This window comes from Macrosteles quadrilineatus, unplaced genomic scaffold, assembly GCF_028750875.1.
Source record: "Macrosteles quadrilineatus isolate MER2022 unplaced genomic scaffold, UCM_ALF_1.0 Scaffold_7__1_contigs__length_78375512, whole genome shotgun sequence".
In the NCBI taxonomy this organism is placed as follows: Eukaryota; Metazoa; Arthropoda; class Insecta; order Hemiptera; family Cicadellidae; genus Macrosteles; species Macrosteles quadrilineatus.
Genome location: NW_026542600.1, coordinates 34,416,515 through 34,440,260, shown reverse-complemented (window position 1 = coordinate 34,440,260; position 23,746 = coordinate 34,416,515). Strand labels below are relative to the sequence as shown.

General features: G+C 35.7%; 1 protein-coding gene across 7 annotated transcripts in view; it reads left to right on the top strand.

The window, feature by feature from the left end:
• LOC128998723 (protein O-mannosyl-transferase TMTC4-like) overlaps positions 1-23,746 on the top strand; it is a 49,305-nt gene that overhangs the window by 2,749 nt on the left and 22,810 nt on the right. For 4 of the 7 annotated variants that reach the window (XM_054425039.1, XM_054425037.1, XM_054425038.1 and 1 more), the window contains 5 exons: positions 5,581-5,812; positions 9,414-9,603; positions 16,812-16,994; positions 18,237-18,470; positions 23,393-23,592. In XM_054425039.1, the coding sequence (XP_054281014.1) occupies positions 5,581-5,812; positions 9,414-9,603; positions 16,812-16,994; positions 18,237-18,470; positions 23,393-23,592 (1,039 nt within the window). Of the gene's footprint in view, positions 1-303; positions 417-5,580; positions 5,813-9,413; positions 9,604-16,811; positions 16,995-18,236; positions 18,471-23,392; positions 23,593-23,746 lie in introns of all 7 variants that reach the window. The other 3 variants (XM_054425041.1, XM_054425040.1, XM_054425042.1) reach the window with 2 other exon arrangements.

The following is a 23,746-nucleotide window of genomic DNA, read 5'->3' as shown; positions in this document are numbered from 1 at the left end:
GAGCTTTCCGCCCTTATCGTGCGTGGTCGCCACATAAGCTACCACCCTAGACCATTTTAGCTCTAAGAACCTAGTTCCTGATTTACTTTTGTACCAGCGATAGTATTAATCCTATATTTGAATTCCTCTTGTCTGAAATAACTAAGTTAATAATAACATGAAGGGTTTTTTTATGTACGGTATTAGTTTCAGATGTGAATTGTAGACTTATGTGAATGATGTATTTCCATAATAATTCTTTGCAAAATGTATATCATACTGAGTCTATGAAATATTGCTAACCCTACACATTTAAATTTGTAGGTTTCGTACAAAAGATTAAGCAATGAAGGAAAACATCTAATAGATAGATTCAGTCACTATGGTCGTAAGGAAAGAAGAGAGGGGTTCGAGGGGTTCTGAAATGTTTACTTCAGGTAAGCTTAACACATTGACACTGAAGAAGTAGGCCTAATGTCGTTTTATACAAAGTATTAGAATATAGACATAACAAAATTTATTTAAAAAATTGGAGTCTTTGTAAAATCACTAAAATCAGAAAAGGTTAGGCTACTTTTAACTTTCTTCCTTAACACTTTTCATTGGTTAACAAATTTGTATGTTTTAGCGAATTTCCCTATAGGGAAGTACCTAGCTATTACCGTAGGTGGCACGGTAAGACCTAGACCCGTGACCGATTTATTTTTCATTTTGATGTCCCTAGAGGCCAAAAACACTGTTCAAATTTGTATATACGTATTGTTCTTGAGGATTTCCTGAGAGAGTTATGAAAAAAGAAACATGAAACAGTGTGAATTTTCGTTTAATACAAACATTTTCAAGCAGAGAGAAATTAATGAAAAATGTAAAAATGAACAAAACAAATAAATATGAACAGTTGACAAATAGTTGAATTTTGAGAACATATGATTGAGTACAGATCAAAGAATGAAAAAAAATCAGCCTAAAAGAAAATTAAAATTCAGCTGAGTTGAATCACTTTTTTACTATCTTAAATTTAAACCAGAGGGGAACTTTGTTTTAAGTACCAACTGGTGAGCCAATTCATAATTTCTTAAGACCAGTTGGTTGCATTTTGGGTTTAGATTTGGGTTTACTTTGTGAAGGGCTTTAAGGTTATTGCAGCCTTCAAAATTTTGGTTGTGGTGAGCGGCATGATTATAGATTGGTTTTATTTTGTCTTCATGTACTACATCAAAACGATGGCCTGTCGTTCGAATTCTTATTCTATTCGAATTCTATTCTTTTGGACAATGTTTACATGACAGTTGATAAATCACATTGTGAATTTCACAAGTTGATCTACCAACAATCGGATAAACCTTGTTTGTAACTTTGCTATCGAATTCAGTTGTACTACTCATAATTTTGCAAATACCACATCGGGGCTTGTGACATGGCTCACAGCCGTGTTTAGAACTGTTCAAAGGCCGAGAATTTTGAAATTTGGTCTCACCAACATATTTTTTAAAGCTTTGTGGCCTAAATAACACAAGGTGGTCTGGAAAATAAATTTTCAGTACTGAGGGAAGATTTCAAAATATTGAATGCTACTCTCATTACAGTGTGTTATTTTTTGTAGCCCAGGATAGTATTGAGTAATACATTTAGGGTCACTTAAAAAACTATTATCTTGGTTGAGATTTTTGGGTTTTTTTTTATTTGATTGAATATTAGTTTTTGAGGATAGCCTCTTCCAATGAAAGCAGAATTCAATTTAGTGATATATTTTTCAAAATCAGATTTTTCACTGCAGAATGTTTTAGCACAAATTGATAAGCTTTTTACATTTATTTTACATTTAAGCTATTGACATTTAGCTTTTAACATTTACAAGAAGTGTTTATTTATCTAACTGTTATTAACAGCGTGAGTATTCCCATTAGTTACACCTTTTAGTTTAGTGTTTCAACTCATAAAAAATTATGACTGTTATTAGTATTAAAATAACTTATGTAATACCGCTAGTAGGTAAAAAGAGCTTACAAAGCTTCGTTCCAATATCTCAAGCCATTTCAATATGGCAGCCATTAAAAATCTTTATTGCCAAATTTCATGAAAACTGTAAATATTAAGAAAATTGTTTTTCAGATCAAAAAGATAGAGAATTTAAATCCAAATCAAATGAGCCCTTGTTTGTTAAAATCAGATGACAAACAACTTACTAGTAGGCAGTGGCGGTTCTAGGACCTTGTCAAGGGGTGGGCTACCGGGGGGCTTGGGGGGTGTGGAGCACCCCACAATAAAGCAGGGGGGTCCGGGGAAAATTTTGAATTTTCAAAGCCGTTTGGTGATTGTTTAAAGCCATTTTTAACACCTAAAACCGTTCCCAATTGTCCATAAACTCCCATTTCACCTGTTGTTTGTCATGAGCAAATAGACATAAAAAAAAAAATTAAACTATGACGATTGCATTCATGAATTTCAAAACACACTATAGACTACGGCCATATCATCCTGAAAGCCATTGGGTGACTTTCTACAGCCAGTTTTAATGTCTAGAACTGTGTGCAAAACCTCCCATTTATTTCTCATGAATAAATAGACATTTTTAAAACTAACTATGACGATTGCATTTATAAATCTCAAAACATATTGTAGGCTACGGCCATATTTCCCTAACAGCTGTTTACTAACTTTCTAAAGCCATTATTAATGTCTATATCTGTGTCCAACTGTCCAAAAACCTCCCATTTCACCTGTTATTTTTGTCTTTGTCATGAGCAAGTAGACATTTTAAAAATCAAACTATGACGAACTTGCATTCATGAATTTCAAAACATAGGCCTACTGTAGATTACGAAGCCATATCTTCTAAAAGCAGTTTAATGACTTTATAAAGCCATTTCTAACGTCTAGAACTATGCCCCATTGTCCTAAAACCTCCCATTTCACCTGTTATATGTCATGAAAGCAAGTAGACACGTTTTTTAACCTTATACATTTTTCTCCATTTCATAGATCTGTCACAATTGTATAGTATCGAATTCAGTAATAGCATTGACTATATAAACTTTAACACTAGTGTTTATACAGTATATTCGATGGTAATAGACTAATGGTGCTACCGCTGAGATTGCTGATTGATGCCTGCGGTAAGTTAGTGGCTAGCAGACAATTTGAAAACTAACTATGGAACATCAGGAAATCACCTGTTTCTCCATCCTCGCTCGCGCGCTCGGCACTTGCCTTTGCCCTAGCGTGTCAACAGCTGACTGCTGTAAAAATTGGATGATGCGTACAACTTTCCATAGCGTAATATTGTTTTATTCGTTGTGCTATATTGTCCACAAAGTTTATCTATGTGGAACTTAATACTACTCCTGCCATCACTTATTAAGTAAAATAAAAACTACAATGATGTCTGTTTTATGAAATTGCGTGTTTTAAGGACGAAATGTAGGTTTAAATTTATTTTTCCAAGGTCCAAGGGGGGGGGCTTTAGCTCCTGTAGCCCCCCCCCCTTGGAACCGCCACTGCTAGTAGGTAAAAAGAGCTTACAAAGTTTCGTTCCAATATTTCAAGCCGTTTCAATATGGCAGCCATTTAAAATCTTTACTGCCAAATTTCATGAAAACTGTAAATATTAAGAAAATTGTTTTTCAGATCAAAAAGATAAAGAATTTAAATCCAAATCAAATGACGCCTTGTTTGTTAAAATCGGATGGCAAACAACCGAGTTATCAGTTTTCTTCTACATTCGGTTACGCAATTTAATAGGACTTCCATATTGTTTATTATTTGTTAATGTACAGAGCAATATGGTAGCGGTTTGGATCTATTGACATCAAAAGTAGGGATTTGAAAGTAATTAGATTTTATACCTTTCAATCAGTTTATCTTTTTAAATTAAATCATAGAGTTGCCGTATTTTTAAACATACATTAGCACCATTTATTCACTGTAATAGCTGCCTTGGTCACATTTTCTTCCCGTTGCGAGGCACGGGTACGGCAGCTCGTAATATAGTACAGTAATGTCCATGATATAGCTAAAACGTATTGTTTAAAATGTGAGTGTGACAGCTGAAAATAAGTGAAGTAAAAAATAAGTTTTGGTTAAATCCATCAAATTGTAATTGAATTAGTAAATACTAGTGCACCTGTTGCTCGAAATTGAGCAATAATTATCAACTACCGGTATTATAGAAGTTATTTTAAAACTAATAACAGTCATAATTTTCGATGAGTTGAAACACCAAACTAAAAGCTGTAACTAATGGGAATACTCACGCTGTTAATAACAGTTAGATAAATAAAGACTTCTTGTAAATATTTTATGATTTTTCAGAAGCTGAACATGTTTTTTAGTGTTTTCAATAAATGATTCCCAATTCTGACTTACCCATACCTGCATAAAGTTGTCCATGTATACCCTGTCCCAGACCACCCGGCCGGCTTCTATAGCTCCAATATGAAAGCAAATAGAAACCTAATTGAAATTGGAACCCCCTATTTTGACCCCAAGGAATTCAGCAAAATAATTTTTAAACCCAAAAAGGCAGATTTTAAGGGTAGGGGTGGTTTTTGGGAGGTCCCCCACATGTTAAGGGAGTCGTGTTATACGTCATTTTAAAGGTCTTTCCAGTCCTGAGTATTTTAGTGGAAAAAGTTTTAAATTATTACTATCCCTATTTACAGGGTGTTAAAAAACGTACAAAAAATATAACTTAACTACTTTTCACTGCAAAGAGGTGAAATTTCCCGGGGTGTTAAATTTTGATTACACTTTAACTGCTAAATGAACTTAAAAAAAAAACTCCGGTTTCAATCCTTGTCCTAACTTTTAGCGAATTTCCCTATAGGGAAGTAGCTATTACCGTAGGTGGCATGGTAAGACCTAGGCCCGGACCGATTTACTGTTTCATTTACTAAAAAAACACACTTTGTTAGTTTCCTTTTAGCATCAAACCTAGGTGCTCGTTAAACCTAATGTTATTTAAATATATTTAATTGAAAATCAGTCAAGACAATGGGAATTCGCTTAGTCTGTAGGTTTGCTGCGGCAGAGGTATTTTTACATTACTTCAGGCTGAGCCTAGAGGGTCATTAAATCCTGTCAATCACCAATGGATTTTATCCAATCGGTAATGCTGGGACCTTCTAGGCTTAGCCTAATGTGAAAACGGTTCTAGGCTGTATCTTAGGAAAAGAGAAAAAATCTGCATACAGTAGAACCTCTTTAATGTGAAACCCCGTAATCCGAACACCCCATTGCTGTACTCTATACACAGTACAGTAAGTTCTATATTGTATACTGTATTTAATGTACAGTACTGTTTATTCACTATCTTTACTACTGTATTAAATAAACACTGTATTTTACTTTATAAAGCATTTGTTGACTTTTCCTGTAACAATTACGATCTATTTTAGCTATTGTTATCTAAAGACACAATATGTTCTTTAATCTGAACTATTCAATAGTCTGAACTACCCCCGGTCCCAATTAGTTTGGATTAAAGAGGTTCGTTCTACTGTACCTCAACGAGGTCAATCATGAGAGGGTGTGTTTTTAGTCACATCTAAAACCACAATACTTTCAATATTTTAATTTACTAACTTGTTAAAATTGTTTTAGAAGTACCTGCTAGTGTATTCCTCGTCCTCACTTCTGTCATGGTTGCCGTCTGCTTTCACAATGCTACCGATGGAACCTTTGTGTTTGATGACTCAGAAGCCGTAGTCAACAATTATGATATACAACTCTCAACTCCCGTCTCTCAGATATTCTCCAATGACTTTTGGGGTACTCCCATCATACATAATAGTAGTCACAAGTCGTACCGCCCCATCACAATTTTATCCTTTAGGTAATAAAATTTAATCAAAAGTCAATTTCATATATCTGATATATATATTTATTATCTGATAATATATTTGATTTTGCAAAATATCATAGAACAGAACACGTCCCAACTCATTTTGAGAGCTAAAACGGCTAAATTAAAACCATGGATTACAAATGGTCTTCTTACTTCTATCCGCAATCGAGATAAATTAAGTAAGAGAGTTAAGCAAAACCCATTCAACACACAGCTTCGTGCTAGATATGTCAGATACCGTAACTCATTGAAATCCTTACTAAAACGTGCAAAAAATGATTATTATAAAAATAAATTAGACGAATCTCAGGGAAATCCACGAAAATTCTGGGAAATTGTTAATGATGTAGCGGGACGTCCTGCTGGCAAGTCCAAATTTCCGTTGGAAGTTTTCCATGTGAACCGGGATACTGCCCCCACCAACGATATTAAACACATTTGTGATAATTTCAACGAATACTATGCCTCTGTTGGATCTCAGCTAGCCGGAGCGCTGCAGCCCGCCGGCCCCTTGGAGGTCGACGACGCTGACCACGCCACCGATTCCCAGTTCTCACTAAGGCCTGTCACCGTTGAGGAGCTTTTAAAAGTATTAGAGCCAACTCTGCACAGGGATGGGATGGCGTTCCCTCAAAATTTATAAAAAATAATGTAGACTCTCTCATTTTTCCAATATTATACATAATTAACCTTAGTATACGGGAAGGGAAGTTCCCAGAAGTGTTTAAAATTACAAAAGTCATACCTGTTTATAAGTCTGGCCAAAAAAAACCTAACAATAAATTACAGACCAATTTCATTAATTTGCACAGTATCTAAAATTCTTGAAAAATGTGTAAAACTTCAGCTATCGGATTACCTTGAACAAGAGAAAATTATATGTGACAGAACCGTAGTACATCACACTCATTATTTGATATAACCAAATTTATTTCTGAAGAAATAAATAACAAGAAGCGTGTATTGGTAACATTCCTAGATTTGGCTAAAGCATTTGATTCCATTAACAGACAATATCTAATTTCTAAATTGAGACTATTTGGCATCGGTGGTCATTCATTAAACTGGTTTATCAGTTATTTAGAAAATCGTTTACAATATGTGTCCATCAATGGTGTTGATAGTGATAAAACTAGCATTGACTATGGAGTGGTCCAAGGTAGTACACTCGGGCCCCTCCTATTCTTGATATGTATTAATAACCTTTCAAAAGTCAGAATTAAAGGGAAAGTTTTTTTGTTTGCTGACGACACGGCCATAGTATCGTCTGGACGCACGTGGGACGAGGCATATGAACAAGCATCTACAGACATTTATAAAGTTAAACGATGGTTAGACCAAAACACGTTAACCCTTAACATAAGTAAAACAAAAAGTTTACCAATATTTTTTAAGAGTGAAAGTGACCCCAGCCCGAGGCAACTATTTCTTCATACATGCGGCGACTTTCGGTCAGCGGCTTGTACTTGTGACGTTATAGAGCGGGTAGAGAAGTACACGTACCTAGGCATTATAATTCATCAAAAGTTTAGTTGGGCTCACCACATTCATTATCTCAAACAACGACTTAGAAAGCTTATATATGCATTTTCTCAACTTGCTGGAGTGCTGACCACGGATTACTGTAGGACAGTTTACTATGCTTACGTGCAGTCTTTGCTTCAATATGGTATATTGGCGTGGGGCGGTGTCTCGGCCTTTATGCTTGAGCCTCTGGCTGTTGCGCAGAGGTCATTAATCAAAACCATCCTTAGCAAACCATCGAGATATCCAACAGAGGATCTGTACTCAGATTTTCGTGTTCATGATATACGACAGTTATTTGTAAAAACTCTTTTAGTCTTTATTAGGTCAAACAAAAACATAATTTTTACCAATTTGCAGCATAACTATCCCACAAGACATAGAATCAACTTTGGTTACCAATTTCCTAGATTAAATATAACCTCGTTAAAAAGTAACCCATTTTTATCGCCCATATCTTATATCGCAATCTTCCGCCACAAATCCTGCAGTATGAGGAGAGCAGTGTCCCGGTGTACAAAAGAAAGGTGAGTACTTGGCTTGCCAGCATTGGCCGGACGGCTACGGAGGCGCTGGTAAAATCCCCATATAATTAGGCTCATTAGAAAGAAGAAAAAAAACGTAAACATCTTAGTAATCTGCTGAGACCCTTTCATTGTAGCTATTGTAGCTTCTAGTTGCTTATTTAATCTTTGGTTACATTAGAAAATTCTACTCTAAATTAATTTTGTGTTATTGTGCCCTAATTTTGTACATATTAACTTTTAAATTATGTTTTTATGTAATATATAATTATTTTTAAGAAATGTAGTAAATGTTTCAATTAGACAATAAAAATCACTGTTTATCCACAATATACCAGATAGCAGATTTAGAACTCTTTTTCCGCACACGGGCTTATGCCTATGCGGAAAAATATATTTCTTTATCTGTTTATTGTATTAATTAAATTTTGGAAATAAACAATTTAACTTTGACTTTGATATATCGTGATTTGTTACCGGTACAGTACTATGAATTTCAGTTAACCCTTAAACGTGCGCGCGGGGGTATGACATACCCCTACGTACAATAATTTTGTCATAACTTTACAAGTATGGTGGCAACCCTGGTGAGCATAACAGTAGCTGCCTAAAATAGCATATGCTATCATCTGGCCGTAGGGTGCTATTAGTCTTGCCTGAGTCATTGACCTGTTATCACCACCCTGGGTCTGGCATACCCCCACACACATGCCTGTGTTACCAGTACTGTGTTCATTGGGGGGTCTAGTCTCTACCCCTGTTTAGTATGAATTACTTTATAAATTTATTATTTATAATTTTGATAGTATTGAAAGTTCGCCAAAAAAAACTTAGTATCTGTCGACAAATTGGATTGAAAGCCCCACCCCAAGTTAATATCCCTCCCTCTATTATGGACTGAGCATAAACGTTTGGTAGGCATTTTCTAACTGAGAAATTTCTGAAAACACCCAAACTTGAGCGCCGAAACACAAAATAGTTCTAAAAATAGATTCAAACACAATATTTTAATTTGCAGCGGAACCTTGTTGTTGTCTTCCAGCCTTTGCCATACTTAATTAATTGCTTAATTAGTTAGCCTCTTCTTCTCTATGAAATGGTTTTCCCATTACATTGTCGTTGTAAAGAACATTCCCAAATATATATAACTATTTACCACTTGAACATGTTTGCCCTTATACCACATCTATCATGTCCGAACAATCTACCACCTTTCCTGAAAACCATTATTTTGGATTTCGACAGATTTTCTGTAAGGTACCAATTTGCTAATTATAATTTCGTAACGCTGTTGCTGTGGGGCCAGCAATAAAATGTCTTCTGCGTACATCAAAAAATTTACAAATTCTACCTTGACTCTTTAGGTAGTATTTGGTTTAACTAAAGGGTAATTTAAACTAAGAAGCATTACCAATTAATAACCAATAAAAGGTAGTAAACATGACACAATAGGTAGATTATTACTAATACAGTATTTGTAATTTACTTTAAGTAAGCTAATTTACCAAAAAATTACAACCCTGACGTAGTTTTGGTTTCAGATTGAATGTTTGGGCAGCAGGGGGTGAACTTGTGGCTTCACAGTTTCGTACAGTTAACGTTCTGCTTTATGGTTTTGTCTGCTGCTTGGCTTTCTATGTTTTAAAATCCATTTGTGATGAGTATCCTCATGCAGCAGTTCCACATATGGCTGCTCTTTTGTTCACGGTTCATCCCGTTCATACAGAGGCTGTAAGTATTAATTGATGAAATCATAGTTTATTGATTCATTTCTTATTTTGCTCTAGAAATATCTTCTTCTAAAACTAAAATCCTCAGCTTAAGTAGTGTTTTGATTATTCAAACTAAACTAGCAACGGTAAGGTCGGATAAGCCGAAAGGTTGGATGACAAATTATGAATCCATTAAATAAACCAAAAATTGTGACAGTAAAAACACCAATACTGTTACTGTTGAAATATCAGATAAAGTGATACTCATCCATTCAGCTACAGTTCACACCAGTTTGCACCATAATTTAAGATGAGAGTGTGTAGTAGCAGAGAGATATACAAATATGAGGAGTTAACAAACTGTGAGTAGCAGAACAGTACAGTCAAATGAAGTGCCTAAAGCCTCATGCGAGTACAGTCAGGTGCGGCAATTAATCTTACTTAACGTACCGGAAATATCATGTGATTTTATGCTAAAATCCTACAGTCTGTAGGTTTCAGTTTCTATAGTTTGATATTGCTATTTATTGTATGTTCCGTCTTTTGAGATTTTTATTGTCTTTTATGAGTTATTTCTTATTTTTGTTGTTGGCTACTGAATAGTTAATTGTTGTTTTCTATAATTTCCACTTTTCTATTCTTTTTTTGTTAACTTATTTCAGTAGGTAGCTAGTTGATGAATGTTGTATCTCCATTGTTTTCTAGTCTGAAAAAAAGGTCTTTGTAAAAAAAAATAAATGATTAATGCATACTGGAGTCCATTGTAGTCTAGACGCAACTTCCGCATTCTCAACACGGGTCCGCTTGTCGAGTTCAATGTTTTTATCGCCGTATATGTGTGCGCACTATGTGTTTATTATTCGTCGTGTGTTTGTGTAAATGTAAAAAAACTGTTACTGACGACCTTCATATGAAGTAATTCATCCTTGTACTCACCTGATGATGACCTCCTAGTAGGTTGAAACTAGTTGTGGAGACAACAATTGGATTGCATGAATAAGGTATTTAAACCACTATCATAGTTATTATTCGCAATCCGGAGGCTACCCACACCATAATAGGCCTTATTAATATTTTTTTTATACTGATGTTTTTATTAATGCTTTTTAATAAAAGATTTTAAATATTTTTGTCTATTTTTATTATTTTGTATTTAACTAGTCTGTCATAAATCAGTAGGTATTTAAAAATGTAAAAAAAATCATGTTAATATGTGGAACGTGCATTTCCCGTTGTGTATGAGAAGGGAAATCCTGTCTCGATCTCGTCTTTAAATTTTATGAGAAATAAAAAATACCGTCTTGTCTCGTCTCAAACTAAAAATCTAATCTCGTCCATCCCTACTAGAAAGTAACAGACGTTTTGAAATAAACCATATGCAATGTGAAAAAAATATAAATTTGTATTATATTCATTTTGAAGCTAAACCCTTAGGCAATTTTTCTACACAATCCCCATTTAAATTAAGGCTTTTTTCATAAAGCGTTTTTTAATGCCTTCATTGTAGAAATCTGCTGTCTGCGAGTTCAGCCACTGATTTACACCGGCATGGAGTTCAGTGTCAGTATTAAAGCGTTCTTTAGCGAGCCATGTCTTTGTTGCTGGGAAAAGATTGTAGTTGCTCGGCGCCAAATCCGGGTTGTACGGCGGATTATTAAAAACATCCCATCCAAAACCATCCAATAGCTCTTAGGTCAATTTGGCAGTGTGTGGACGGGTGTTATCATGGGAAAAACACAAATATTCATTGCTAAGTTATCCACAACGCTTGTTTTGGATCGCACGTCTTAATTTTCAAAATGTTTCGCAATACCTCTCTTAGTTGATTGTTTGGCCTTGTTCAAGAAAATTCACGAAAATCACCCCTGAGCATCCCATAACATAATAGCCATGATTTTTCTTGCTGATAGCGTCTGCAAACACTTAATTGGTTTCTTGGGGGAATGTGTGTGACCCCATTCCATCAACCACCGTTTTGTTTCACAGTTGAGGTGCTTTACCCAAACTCGTTACCAGTTAGGATAGGATCAATAATATGGTTTCCACTTTTGTTATATCTTCCAGAAATGTCAGTGCTGCAGCAACTCTTTGTTTTGTGAGGTCTTCCATTAAGCCTATGTCCCACGACGCGTTGCGCGGCGCTCCACGCGACGGTGAAAATGCGCGGGCTGAAGCGTCTGTGCGCGTTTAGGTCCGCGCAAGACCTGTCCCACGGCGCGTGTTGCGCCGCGACACTTGCGGTCTAGAGGCCGTAGTGGATAGTGTTAAAACCTCATAGAGACCTCCGTGCTACACTGTATTTGTAAAGATCTGTGTGATTGTATGATGAGTGATTCGGAAAGTGACTGTGAATTAGCGTGCGCCGCAGCTTGTTATCTATTGTTGAGTGGCGAATATTTGAAGTTAAAATTGAATTTAAAGAAAAAAGAGAGGCGTTGGTGGATGGATGCATACAACAAAAGTTTCGCACCAACAGTTGCTGAATAACTGCAAGTTCAACGTGACACCTGTTCACCCGGTGGAAAAACGTCTCGTACTGGCCCAGGGCATCCACGCTCCAACCCGCGCCTTTGATGTTTACCGACAACTCACGGGAACGGACGCGCAATCCCGCTTCGCGCCACTCTTGCGCGTTGCACCACGCGCTTACCCTGTCCCACGACGCGAGGCGTGGCACTCCTCGCGCCGTGCGCGCCGCGCAACGCTCCGTTGGACATAGGCTTTAGAAATTTTGTAACCCACCTGGCACAAAATTTGTGATATCCAAGTATACCAACCACTATTTTAAGAACTAAACTTAGTAAAGTTTGAGGGAAATGTTCTGAAAGTTCCGTAATCGTAAAGCCACGATTTCACAGATATGTTCATTGATTTTCACTATCAATTCATCAGTCGCAAGCCAAGGCCTACCACTGCGATCCTTGTCACATTGCCTTTTTTTAAATCAATTGCACTGCCTTACTCGGCTTTCACTCATTATTCTTTGGCGGTACACATCACAAATCTGGTGATAAATTTCAATCATTCCAATAATTATTTGCTAATAAAACCTGTATTATAGCACCCACTTCACAACTGGCGTGATTTCCAATTGTAGCACTCATTTCAAAACCCTACTGCATACATGGTACAGAAGAAGAAACGATGCTCTAGCTACCACTGCTGGTAGCCTACTGAGTTTAGGAACATTCTGATGCCAAGATTGCGGTTCTAGCCCCTCCCACTGCTGTTCTAGGCCAAAACGTCTGTCACTTTCTGGGTAGCCCTTGAACTTTCTAGAAGAAAGTTAACTAACTCAAAAAAAGAAAAAAAATACTACAAAATTCACACAAATATTATTCAGGATCCATTGGATTTACTGGTTTGTTTGTAAGATGCAATTCATAGCTCGTTCGTAGGTAATTCAAATTGATTGACAATTCTATCTTAATTTGTAGGCATGAAGTTTTAGCTGTGTAGACATGTATATAGATTTAGAATATTAACCCTCTAATCCCAAAAAGTTTATATGCATATCGCTCACCTAGAGTAACATAACCAAACCTTTACTTACGACCATAAATGCAAGTAACCCATAAAACAGGCTGAAAACTGCACCCAGCATACTGCAACATTTGAGTTAAGTTTAGAAATACAGTAGAACCCCTGATAATTGACCTCAGTTTTTCTGGTCCTCAATTTGTCTGGCCATTTCTGTGGAAGAAATCATGTAGGTACAACCTACAGATTTACAGACACAGTTGCAAGCACAAGTCTCCGTGACAGGCAAAGAATTAAAATAATAGTGGAACTGATAACTGGCCATGGGCGATTCAGGAAACATTTACAACGGATGGGCTTGTTTGATGGTGAACCAATTTGTAGGCACTGCGGTAGGTCAGAGAAGACAGCCGATCACCTGCTCTTTGATTGTGAAAAGCTCTCTGATGCTAGAGGGATAACTCTTGGAAATTTGGTAAGAGGTAGATAACTTCTCGAGGAGGAATTAATTGGAAGACTGGCTTTCATCGGATGCCTGAATCTGTAGGGTCTATCAATAAAACAGCTGTCTGGGGTGCACAATAATTCAACTTTTCGGATGAAGTGCTTTATGGTCTTGGCCTGCCCCTGATAGATAAGATAAGCACTAGTCTCCGTGACTTGTACGTTTTCATGATGTCTCTGATTGTTTATATTTTAAGATGTTCACTACTCAGTTTAGCTAGTAGGTCTAACCTCTAAACAGTTGTTTGATTATTTCCAGTGCGGCTAGTAAAGCAGAGCACAGTAATGTTTTGTTTTGTAAAAAACTTGACCAGAAATTTCAGCAGACAATTACAGATTATTTTAAGGCCTAATAGTCTTTAAACTAAAGCCAATTTCTGTGAGTAATTTTGACCTCCACCTTTATTTAGTACTTCTTTATTTTATCTTGCTTCATAATCCACAGTATTTGATATGTTAGTTACAAAATCACTTTTTAGCGAATTTCCCTATAGGGAAGTAGCTATTACCGTAGGTGGCACGGTAAGACCTAGACCCGGGACCGATTTACTTTTTCATTTTGATGTCCCCAGAGGCCAAAAACACCATTCGTTCAAATTTTTATATATGTATATATATATAGACTTATATATATATATATATATATATATATATATATATATATATATATATATATATACGTCCGTGAACGCGATAACTTGAGTAATTTTTGTCCGATTTTGATGAAATTTGGTTTAAAGGTGTAAAGCGGGATAAACTTGAATGAGTTCGCGAACCAGCACGATCGGACCATGGGAACGGGGCTTTACGGGGGGTTTTATGGGGTAAAAATTGGTTTTTCTCACTTTTGACCCTCAAAACACAAAATTTCCCGATTTCTCTTTGGACTTTTTTAAAGAGCTTAAAAAAACAAATAATTTAGTATATAAAAGTATTTTTGTTCGATTATTAGTAACGGAGAAAATTTAAAAAATTGTAAATTTAAAATTCCCATGTTATTCTTATGGAGAATACTGTCAAATGTTGTAGTTTGCTTGTTTATGGATATATTTTGATCAAACTTGGCAAATTTATTTATTTTGTACTAAGCTATCAATATTTTACTCAAAAACACACTTTATTAGTTTCCTTGTAGCAGCAAACCTAGGTACTCGTTAAACCTAATGTTATAAAATATATTTAACTGAAAATCAATTCAGACAAATGGAAATTCGCTTAGTCGGCAGGTTTGCTGCGGCGGGGGTATATATATATATATATAGACTTATATATATATATATATATATATACGTCCGTGAACGCGATAACTTGAGTAATTTTTGTCCGATTTTGATGAAATTTGGTTTAAAGGTGTAAAGCGGGATAAACTTGAATGAGTTCGCGAACCAGCACGATCAGACCATGGGAACGGGGCTTTATGGGGGGTTTTATGGGGTAAAAATTGGTTTTTCTCACTTTTGACCCTCAAAACACAAAATTTCCCAATTTCTCTTTAGACCTTTTTAAAGAGCTTAAAAAAACAAATAATTTAGTATATAAAAGTATTTTTGTTCGATTATTAGTAACGGAGAAAATTAAAAAAATTGTAAATTTAAAATTCCCATGTTATTCTTATGGAGAATATTGTCAAATGCTGTAGTTTGCTTGTTTATGAATATATTTTGATCAAACTTGGCAAATTTATTTATTTTGTACTAAGCTATCAATATTTTACTCAAAAACATACTTTATTAGTTTCCTTGAGGCAGCAAACCTAGGTAATCGTTAAACCTAATGTTATTAAAATGTATTTAACTGAAAATCAATTCAGACAAATGGAAATTCGCTTAGTCGGCAGGTTTGCTGCGGCGGGGGTATTTCTATCCTGTAATTACATTTTCTCTTTGTTTTACCAATATATGAAAAAAATTATCTACAAGATTACAAACTAAAAATTGTCAAACTCTACTTTTGACTACATTTATTAATTACAAATTATTATCAGGTATGAATTTTTTTTAATACTGGTTGGTTTATCCGGCCAAATCATTATCCGACCAGGGGCTTATATCCTGTGGTGGCCGGATATGAGAGGTTCTACTGTACTTCTCTTGGAGTTTGGGTCTACCAGTATTTTTAGCATCTTAAGACGGTGACACACTATCGATCTTTTCCCCGATCGAGACCCCGAACCGAGCAGGGAGAAGGGAGCAGGTTCGATAGTGTGTCTGGTGTACAGCGATCCAGACATCAGAGCGAGCAGGGAGATGAGTGCTCTGGAGTCGGTTTTTTGGTGAAAGATCAAAGAAGAGACCTGTCCGATGTATGGAGTGATATGGTATATTTTTGCCACGTACGCTGTCGCACCGAGCAGCCGCCTGCGCTAGCGTTGATGGTTCTAATTTAATATGACAATTAGGGCCTACCCTATTTAATTGGTAAAATAAATAAATTTAGGGTCGTTGTTATATTATTATAGGCCTTATGATGTTATTTTTGGGTATGTTTGGTCAAGGTTGAAAATGTATTTTACAAGCTGAAACCTTTAAATCAATGATGCCAATAAAATAAAATCAAATCAAAATAGCATTTATTTCGCAAAAAACTGACATATTCCATTATTCTTGTGTTCTCTGAAAAAATATTTACAATATTATTTAGCTTTCTAAATTATACCAAATTTTCTGGAAAAGCTTTTTAAAGTAAGCGGAATAATCCCCCACAAAGGAGAATTTACTCCTGTGTGTGAGGGTTTATATTTTTTTAAAGATTTTTGAAAGGATGAAAAAAAGGATTTTTGAACGGGTTAAAGTTTAAAGTTGCGCTTGAGGACTGAGCGATTGGTTTTGCTGATATTTAACTCCCTTCTCCCTGCTCGGTTTGGGTTCTTGATTGGGGAAAAGATTGATAGTGTGTCAACGCCTTTAGACCAATAGATCTAATCAATGGCCGAGGATTTAAATCCTGATTTGGTAAACTCATGTACTTGTCTACAGCCGAACTTTGGTGATAGTGGCCCACTTAAAATTGCTCAGATAGAAGTTGCACCTATTACAATCAGACACCTTAAGACATTTTGCTACTTTTACCTATCCTGTGTGTGTGTGTGTGTGTGTGTGTGTCCACTGTAAATTACTAGATTTTTGTGTTTGTAAGGCGAGAGAAATTGTTTCATCACTGATATAATCAAAATAATGAAAAATCCTTAGCTCAAAGGGCTAAAGAGCGTTAAAATAACTTGTGATAGAATATGATTGTTAACAGATTGCTCCAGCTGTTGGCAGAGCTGATCTTCTTTGTGCTGCATTGTTTTTCTCGGCATTCCTTGTCTACAACTGTTCCCTGAATGGGAAACATCATCCTGTGTTGAGATTATTTTGTATCCTATTGACCATCAACTTAGCAGCAGTGTCTATGTTTGCAAAAGAACAAGGCATCACTGTTTTGGTGAGTATTGCCACATTTGCTTGTACATAAGTGATACTGTAGTTTAAAGAATTTTGATGGCTTAAAAATAAAAAATAAAAAGAAAGGAATAAGTTAACACAAGTACAGTAGGGAGAATAGAAGAAGAAAAAAATAATAGGAAATAAAGGTTTGCAAATCGGTTAATGAGTTGGTGGCAACTGGCAATGTTAGTGAACAACTGTTGAACTAAAATTGTGATATCAAGTTTCAGATGAATAGATTTTAAGTCATTAGAAGGATTGTTTGTGGACTTCTTTATTACTTGTGCTTGTTGTATTGATGCTTTTAAACAACAGCCCTATGTTATTTAAAATATGGTTTTTATAAAATAAATATTTTTCTATTTGAGATGAATGATGAAAGGCAGCTATATTCCGGACCGTTTGGGTACTTTTAATGTAATGAAACCTCTTTGAAAAAAAAATTATTAGGCTAAGCGCACACAAGTGATTTTTTGATCGGCCAATTAAAAAACTGCAGCCAACAATAAATCGCCCTTGATTTATATCTAGGCGCACTCGTGGCAATTTTTTTAGTCTAGAAATGGATTTTTTCGAGTGCGTTAGCTATCCTAAAATGGACTTTGTTGAATTAACCTGGGTTTGTGCTCTAATTATACCAAAGAAAAAAGAAGACAACGTAAATATTGAGTACATCCGATAGTAATTTAGAGACCAATTATTCTAATTAATTCTATTTAACTTTAATTTAATTCTTCTTAAATAATTTAATTTAAATTTAAATGTAATACTGTGGCCTTTTTTATTTCAGTTATAGACAGTTCTGTATCAAACTCTGCCACAGCCATGAAAAAAATAGCAAAGAAAAAACACAACTCACACTGACTCCTGTGGAGAACAATAAGCTACTGGCCGATTTTTTAGTCGACCGTGTGTGCGGATAGGTAACAATCTGTACGTTACAGTTTTTCGGCCGACAATCGCCTCACCTACGAATCTGCAGCATTTTGCAGATTTTAAAATCGGCGCAATTTTCAATCGCCTGTGTGCGCACTTCCATTCTAATACATGATGTACAGATTGACCAATGAAATAATCGCTTGTGTGCGCCTAGCCTTAGTGTATTCTAAATAAAACAAAATTTTAAAAATCAGTAATCTACAGAGGCTTACCAACCTGTGCAACAAATTATATTCAATCTGTTTTGTGTATTATACCCTTTAAGTGGTACTATTCTAGTGGTTTTTAAACATTTTTTCAGGCGCTCTGCTCCTTGTATGATGTTTTGAACTCATACAAAGTTCATCCCAGGAATCTATTTAACTATGAAACATGGATCTCCCCAAAAACTAAATGGTTTCTTATTCGACAAAGTTTACTGCTGTTTTCTACTATGATATTCCTTTTATTTCGCTGGTGGATTATGGGAGGAACAGAACCAGTATTTCAAAAGGCTGATAATCCTGCGTCTTTTCATGATAATGCGGTAATCAGGGTATGTATGTAGTCAATGAAATATAGATAGTTATGATGTAAAATTGCATGTTCAAGCCATAAGTTTGTATTAATATACATCATTCATTGCTTGAATAAATTATATTAAAGTATTAAATACCAAAATGGGTACAGTACATATAAAATATTAATAAGTTAAAATATTAAATATTATACTTATAGGATTGTCATTAATAATATTGCATCTTACTTAAATATTGTTGAGGGAATTGACTAGTCCACAGTTGTCAGCCGTATAGGCATCACAACTACACTCTAACAATAATTTTTTAGACCAGGTATAAACAAAGTAAATGAACCTATTATTTTTCATTTGAACATAGGACTGTACGGACAGCCTAAAAATAAAATAGATGGAACTTTTGTTTGAAACTTTTAATTTAAAGCCAAAATGCATATGTATTTGTGAGCACTGGCTAAAAAATGGCAGTTGTGGATTGCTTAATTAACTCAATAACTATAAATTAGCTAGTAATTTAACTCGTAAAAAAAATAAGAGGTGGGGGATTTTTTTGTAATTTAAAAACAGACTCCATATCTGAACTCCCTCTCCAAAGTTCAACACCATACTGCATTGAAGTAGCGAGCAGTGATAACAATCAATCTTGTCTGTAAGTCAGTAATTATTTGCAGAACAAACATTTGAAAACAAAGAGAATTTAACTTTTTGATCAAATTATGTTTTCCAGTTTAATTTGTCATCAACCTCGAGACCCAAGAAGTTTGTTGACTTAACAATATAATAACAATAGGCAAAGGATCATCATTGAATATTATGTGATTAAGATTTTATTCTTGTCTTCGCGTAGTGCTGAAGTTGATTACATTATTTTTGCTACTATTTAATTTAAGACCACTGGCCTTGAACCACACTTGCAAATCACTTAGGGATTTCTGAATAATTTGCTATAAATCTAAAACGTTGTTTGATTTTGTAACGTAATTTTCCTGGCGGACGACAAGTGGGAAATTACGCCACCGGTAATAAAACGAAGATCCCAGGATTCGCCCTAGTCTGGTCGCGGGGAGTTTCCCAAGAGTCGATAGCGATTCGGATAGCCTAAATTTGATAGCCCCGGTTGTCAGAGCTCGAGACGAACGTTGCGGGTTACTAAACACCCTACTCGAAATCACCACTCTAGCCTAGGGCTTGTGGGGAAATAAATAATTTTGACTTGACTCTGTGGGCAAATATCTAAATGACACACTAATAGCTAACTCAACGAATCAACAAGTAAGCTAAATAGTCACTCCGCTTACCTACGGAGTTAAATCGTCAACCTGTAACAAACAAGGTTAGTACAAGATAGGCCTAACCTAGCCTAACTCCCACAGAGTCCAAATTTACTAAAACAAGAAAACAAGTTGGCTTAAATTGTACAAGTGAGACACGAAACGAGAGAAAACTGAAACTAAAAATAAAACTGCTCCTGGAGTGAAAAAAACGAATAACTAAAACTTTAACTTCCTCACGTGTTCAACTTAGGCCAACTTCGACAGAACTTGTCCAGCAGAAACCTGTCTGCTGGAACAAACTTTGGGACGTTAAAAGGAACTTTGAAACAGATTTATTTCTTAAAAGAAATTCCCAAAATAAACTTCAAGACGTAATCGAAACAGTGAGTCACCAACTACAATGCTTTACTCAATTTGTTGGTTACAATATCGTAGGGCTAGGGCTGGGAAGCAGACCTAGCCTTCGAGTTTCGACAAAGTTTGCCGAAACACAACTGGCAGAGAGATATTCAAAAACTTAGTTGTTTATTACACAACTTACCAAACGACGAACGAAGTGTAAAGGACGTACACCCTCAAGCTTTCAGAGCTCGCAAAACGTAACGGATTAAATACGAAGAACTTGAACAAAATCTCTTCAAAACCAAAAACGAAGACGAACGATCGAACTAGCGAAATGCCGGGAATACCAATAACAAATCTCTTCCCTTCTCAGAAACGAGACGAAGGTTAAAACGCTCCCTGATTGGTCGGCACAAACAGAGTCAGCTGAGTCCCGTGCTGGCGAAGGCAGGCGCATGAAAGCTTCAACATGCTTACAGCCGCGTACCGCTCAAAAGGTGGCCCGCTGCTCCTCTTTTCTCCCGTAGCCCGCCCTCAGACGCAGTCGAACAGCCAAACAACCAAACTGACACCAACGTCGTCTGGGATCTTGGAATTTGAGGTTAGGTACGATGTCAGTTTAGCGTCGCGACTAGGGCACAACAACAGCTTACCTTCAGCTGTTTAAGTTTTGTGGCTTAGCCATTATTTTACCCCCTACACATTTGACCCGTTACAATTTAAGAATAGCTGTGGCATCATCTGCATACAGAAGTTTTTTGAAATCCAAATTTTGTGCTAAATCGTTTATATAAAAAACAGAATAGACCCAAGAATTGAACCCTGGGGCTCGTCCCGCGTTCCTTTTCTCCATTCAGATTTAAAGACCATATCATTCTTTTTAACACGTACGCTACTGCAATAGTACCATTCATATAGACCAGCGAAGCAAATCAGGGGTGCCCATCCCCCCTAAGGCTTATGACGTGAATCCCCCCCCAACAGTGGTCAGGACATAATTCCCCAAATCAGTCGTAAAGCTCTAGGTCCAACCGGAAAGTGTCACTTTACCATACCCGTTCAGTAGTTCATTTTGCATGTACATTTACCCACTTACAAGTTACCATTGATTATTGAAATGGAAAAAAACAGTTACAAACACAATTGGCTAAATAAACTAAAACATACCTAGCATAACATTTTCAATTGATAATAGAAATTAGAGTTTCCGTTTTTCATTTCCATATTTGGTTTTTGAAATATTGACATTTTAGATAAAATTATTGTAATATTTCATCAAGAAAGCTTGATAACAGAAAACTTATTGCGGCATTTAGTTCAGCATAAAAAAGTAGTTCAAAATGATGGGTCACAACACCACCTTCATATTAAAAATAATTTATCACATTTCAAAATGGCAGATCCAATATGGCGGCCGAAAAAAATACATCCGTCATAACCAAGTGAAAATAGGTCGACAATGAATTGTGGTATTTACTTATCTTTATCTAGCACTATTTTGAGATTTTGGTCTTAGTTTGTAAATGTACAATGTTAAAATGGGCTAAAAATAAAGTTATAAAAAGTTCTCATAACTTTAGAATGGATCAAGATTTTTTTAAACAGATTGCAGCATCGTATTCAGCGTAAAAATCTAGTTAGAAACGATGGGTCACAACCCTACCTTTACATTTGAAAAAAACTTTGTATTCAATATGGCGGATCCAATATGGCGGCCAAAAATTTATACCCAGTCAAAACGAAGTACTTACTACTCTACAATGATCTGACGTGGTGCGAAGTTCATATCTTAAGAAATGTAGAAAAAAGTAGGGGGGTACCTACTCATTTAAAACTCACCCTGTATATATTTATTATGTGTAAACTATTTATAATGCATGATTTGTACTGACATTTGAAATATTCATTGCTGATATTCAGCCTCTGTATTATGAATTTTTGTGATGAATAAATTGATTTGAATTGAATAATATCACGAACACCGCTGTTGGAATTAAAGGTATTTATCTCAAAGGTTTCAAACCTTTTGTTAAATTAAAAGATAGTCATTTACAACTGAGTTATTTCTAAATCCTAAAGAGAATCTCATTTATTTCAATATCAGTGAATTGAATGCATGTGAACATGTATTAAATTTGTTCCATAAATGTAACATAAATAAATATTTTTTATAACTTGAAGAGCGGTTGGACAGAACAAAATATCAGATTAAATGTCCGTAATGCTTTTTTTGCTATATTATTTTTTTGTAACAGTAAAAGATATTTGTAGACAGATATTGAACAAGATTGAATTAAACACAGGACACAAAAAGAACTGAGATCAGTATTATGGAATTGACATAAGCTAGCTGTAGCTAGTTCAATGTGGTTAGCTACAAAAGGCTCATATTATTGTAATGTGGACATTTTGTTAAGAAAAAAAGTCTTATAAAAAATAATGATGATATTCCTTAGTCCATGCAAGGAAAGTTATTATCCATATAAGGAAAGATCTAGTTACTAAATAAACTATCCAATTTGTCATATACAAACTCAGGATAGTTTTAACTTTTCTATGTTTGGAATTTTATTTTTCTTCAACATAATGCTCTGTCATAATATCTTAAGAATTAAGTTAAAAAATGGCACATTAGCCTGACCACGACCTTGTCAATAACCTCGTACTTGTACAGTACACCATGCAACCAGAGCACAACCACGACCACGACAACTAGTTTGATGCCTTCAGTGAGAAGATGTATGTTGAATACTTGGCTATTATAGTGCATTAGTGTCGTAGGCATATTAAGTGAAAGCGCTATTGGGTGTACCCGATGTTATCTGTCAGATCCAGAAAAGGGCAATTCGCAAAATTGTATGCTGACCAACGTCAATATGAAGATAAATAGATGTACCTCTCTTTAATAGTCATAATCAGGTCAGAGTGAAGTTAATGGCAGTGCGTTACATGCAATTATAATTTTAATTTATTATATTTTTGGCTGCAACGTCCAGTATTAAGTTGGGCCCGATCAAACTCTGAGGTCTCTGCTCGTCCGACCAATAAATAAGTAACATTTTGTCTAGTGCATGCTGTTCCACTTACGTCCATTGTAAAACTGGCAGTATGAGACAAGTCGTGGTTGACTGGTTGTGTTCATTGTCATGGTCAAGCAAGTGAGCCATTCCTCTACTCTACTCTAATGGGGACCCATCTGATAGTACACCCCAGTAAAAATAGGTATACGAAACTATGAGTGTGTGTGTATTGTAAGTGTAAGGGAATCACATAATCTTTAAGAGCTCACAACCGTAGTTGATTTGTTCATGTGTTCTGTTGTAGGGTATAAATTACATTTACATTTACACACTGAATGTGTGGTTGCTGTTATGCCCTGAGTGGTTGTGCTATGATTGGTCCATGGGATGTGTACCACTTATTGACTCGCTTTATGACATTAGAGTCCTCTTTGCCGTCACTTTTGTCGCTGTGTTCGGCTGTCTAGTGATATCATTACTGACACAATCCTGCACACAGGCTAGGTTAGTCTTTTTCAAGTTTACATGTTAGTTTAAACATCCTAACATCTATAATTTTGTTATTATTTTTGGTAGAATTGCTGTAGAAAACAAAGGCTGGATTATACACTAGCCAAATGCTATGAGAAATTGTTTTTGACCTTTTCCATGTCAAAGC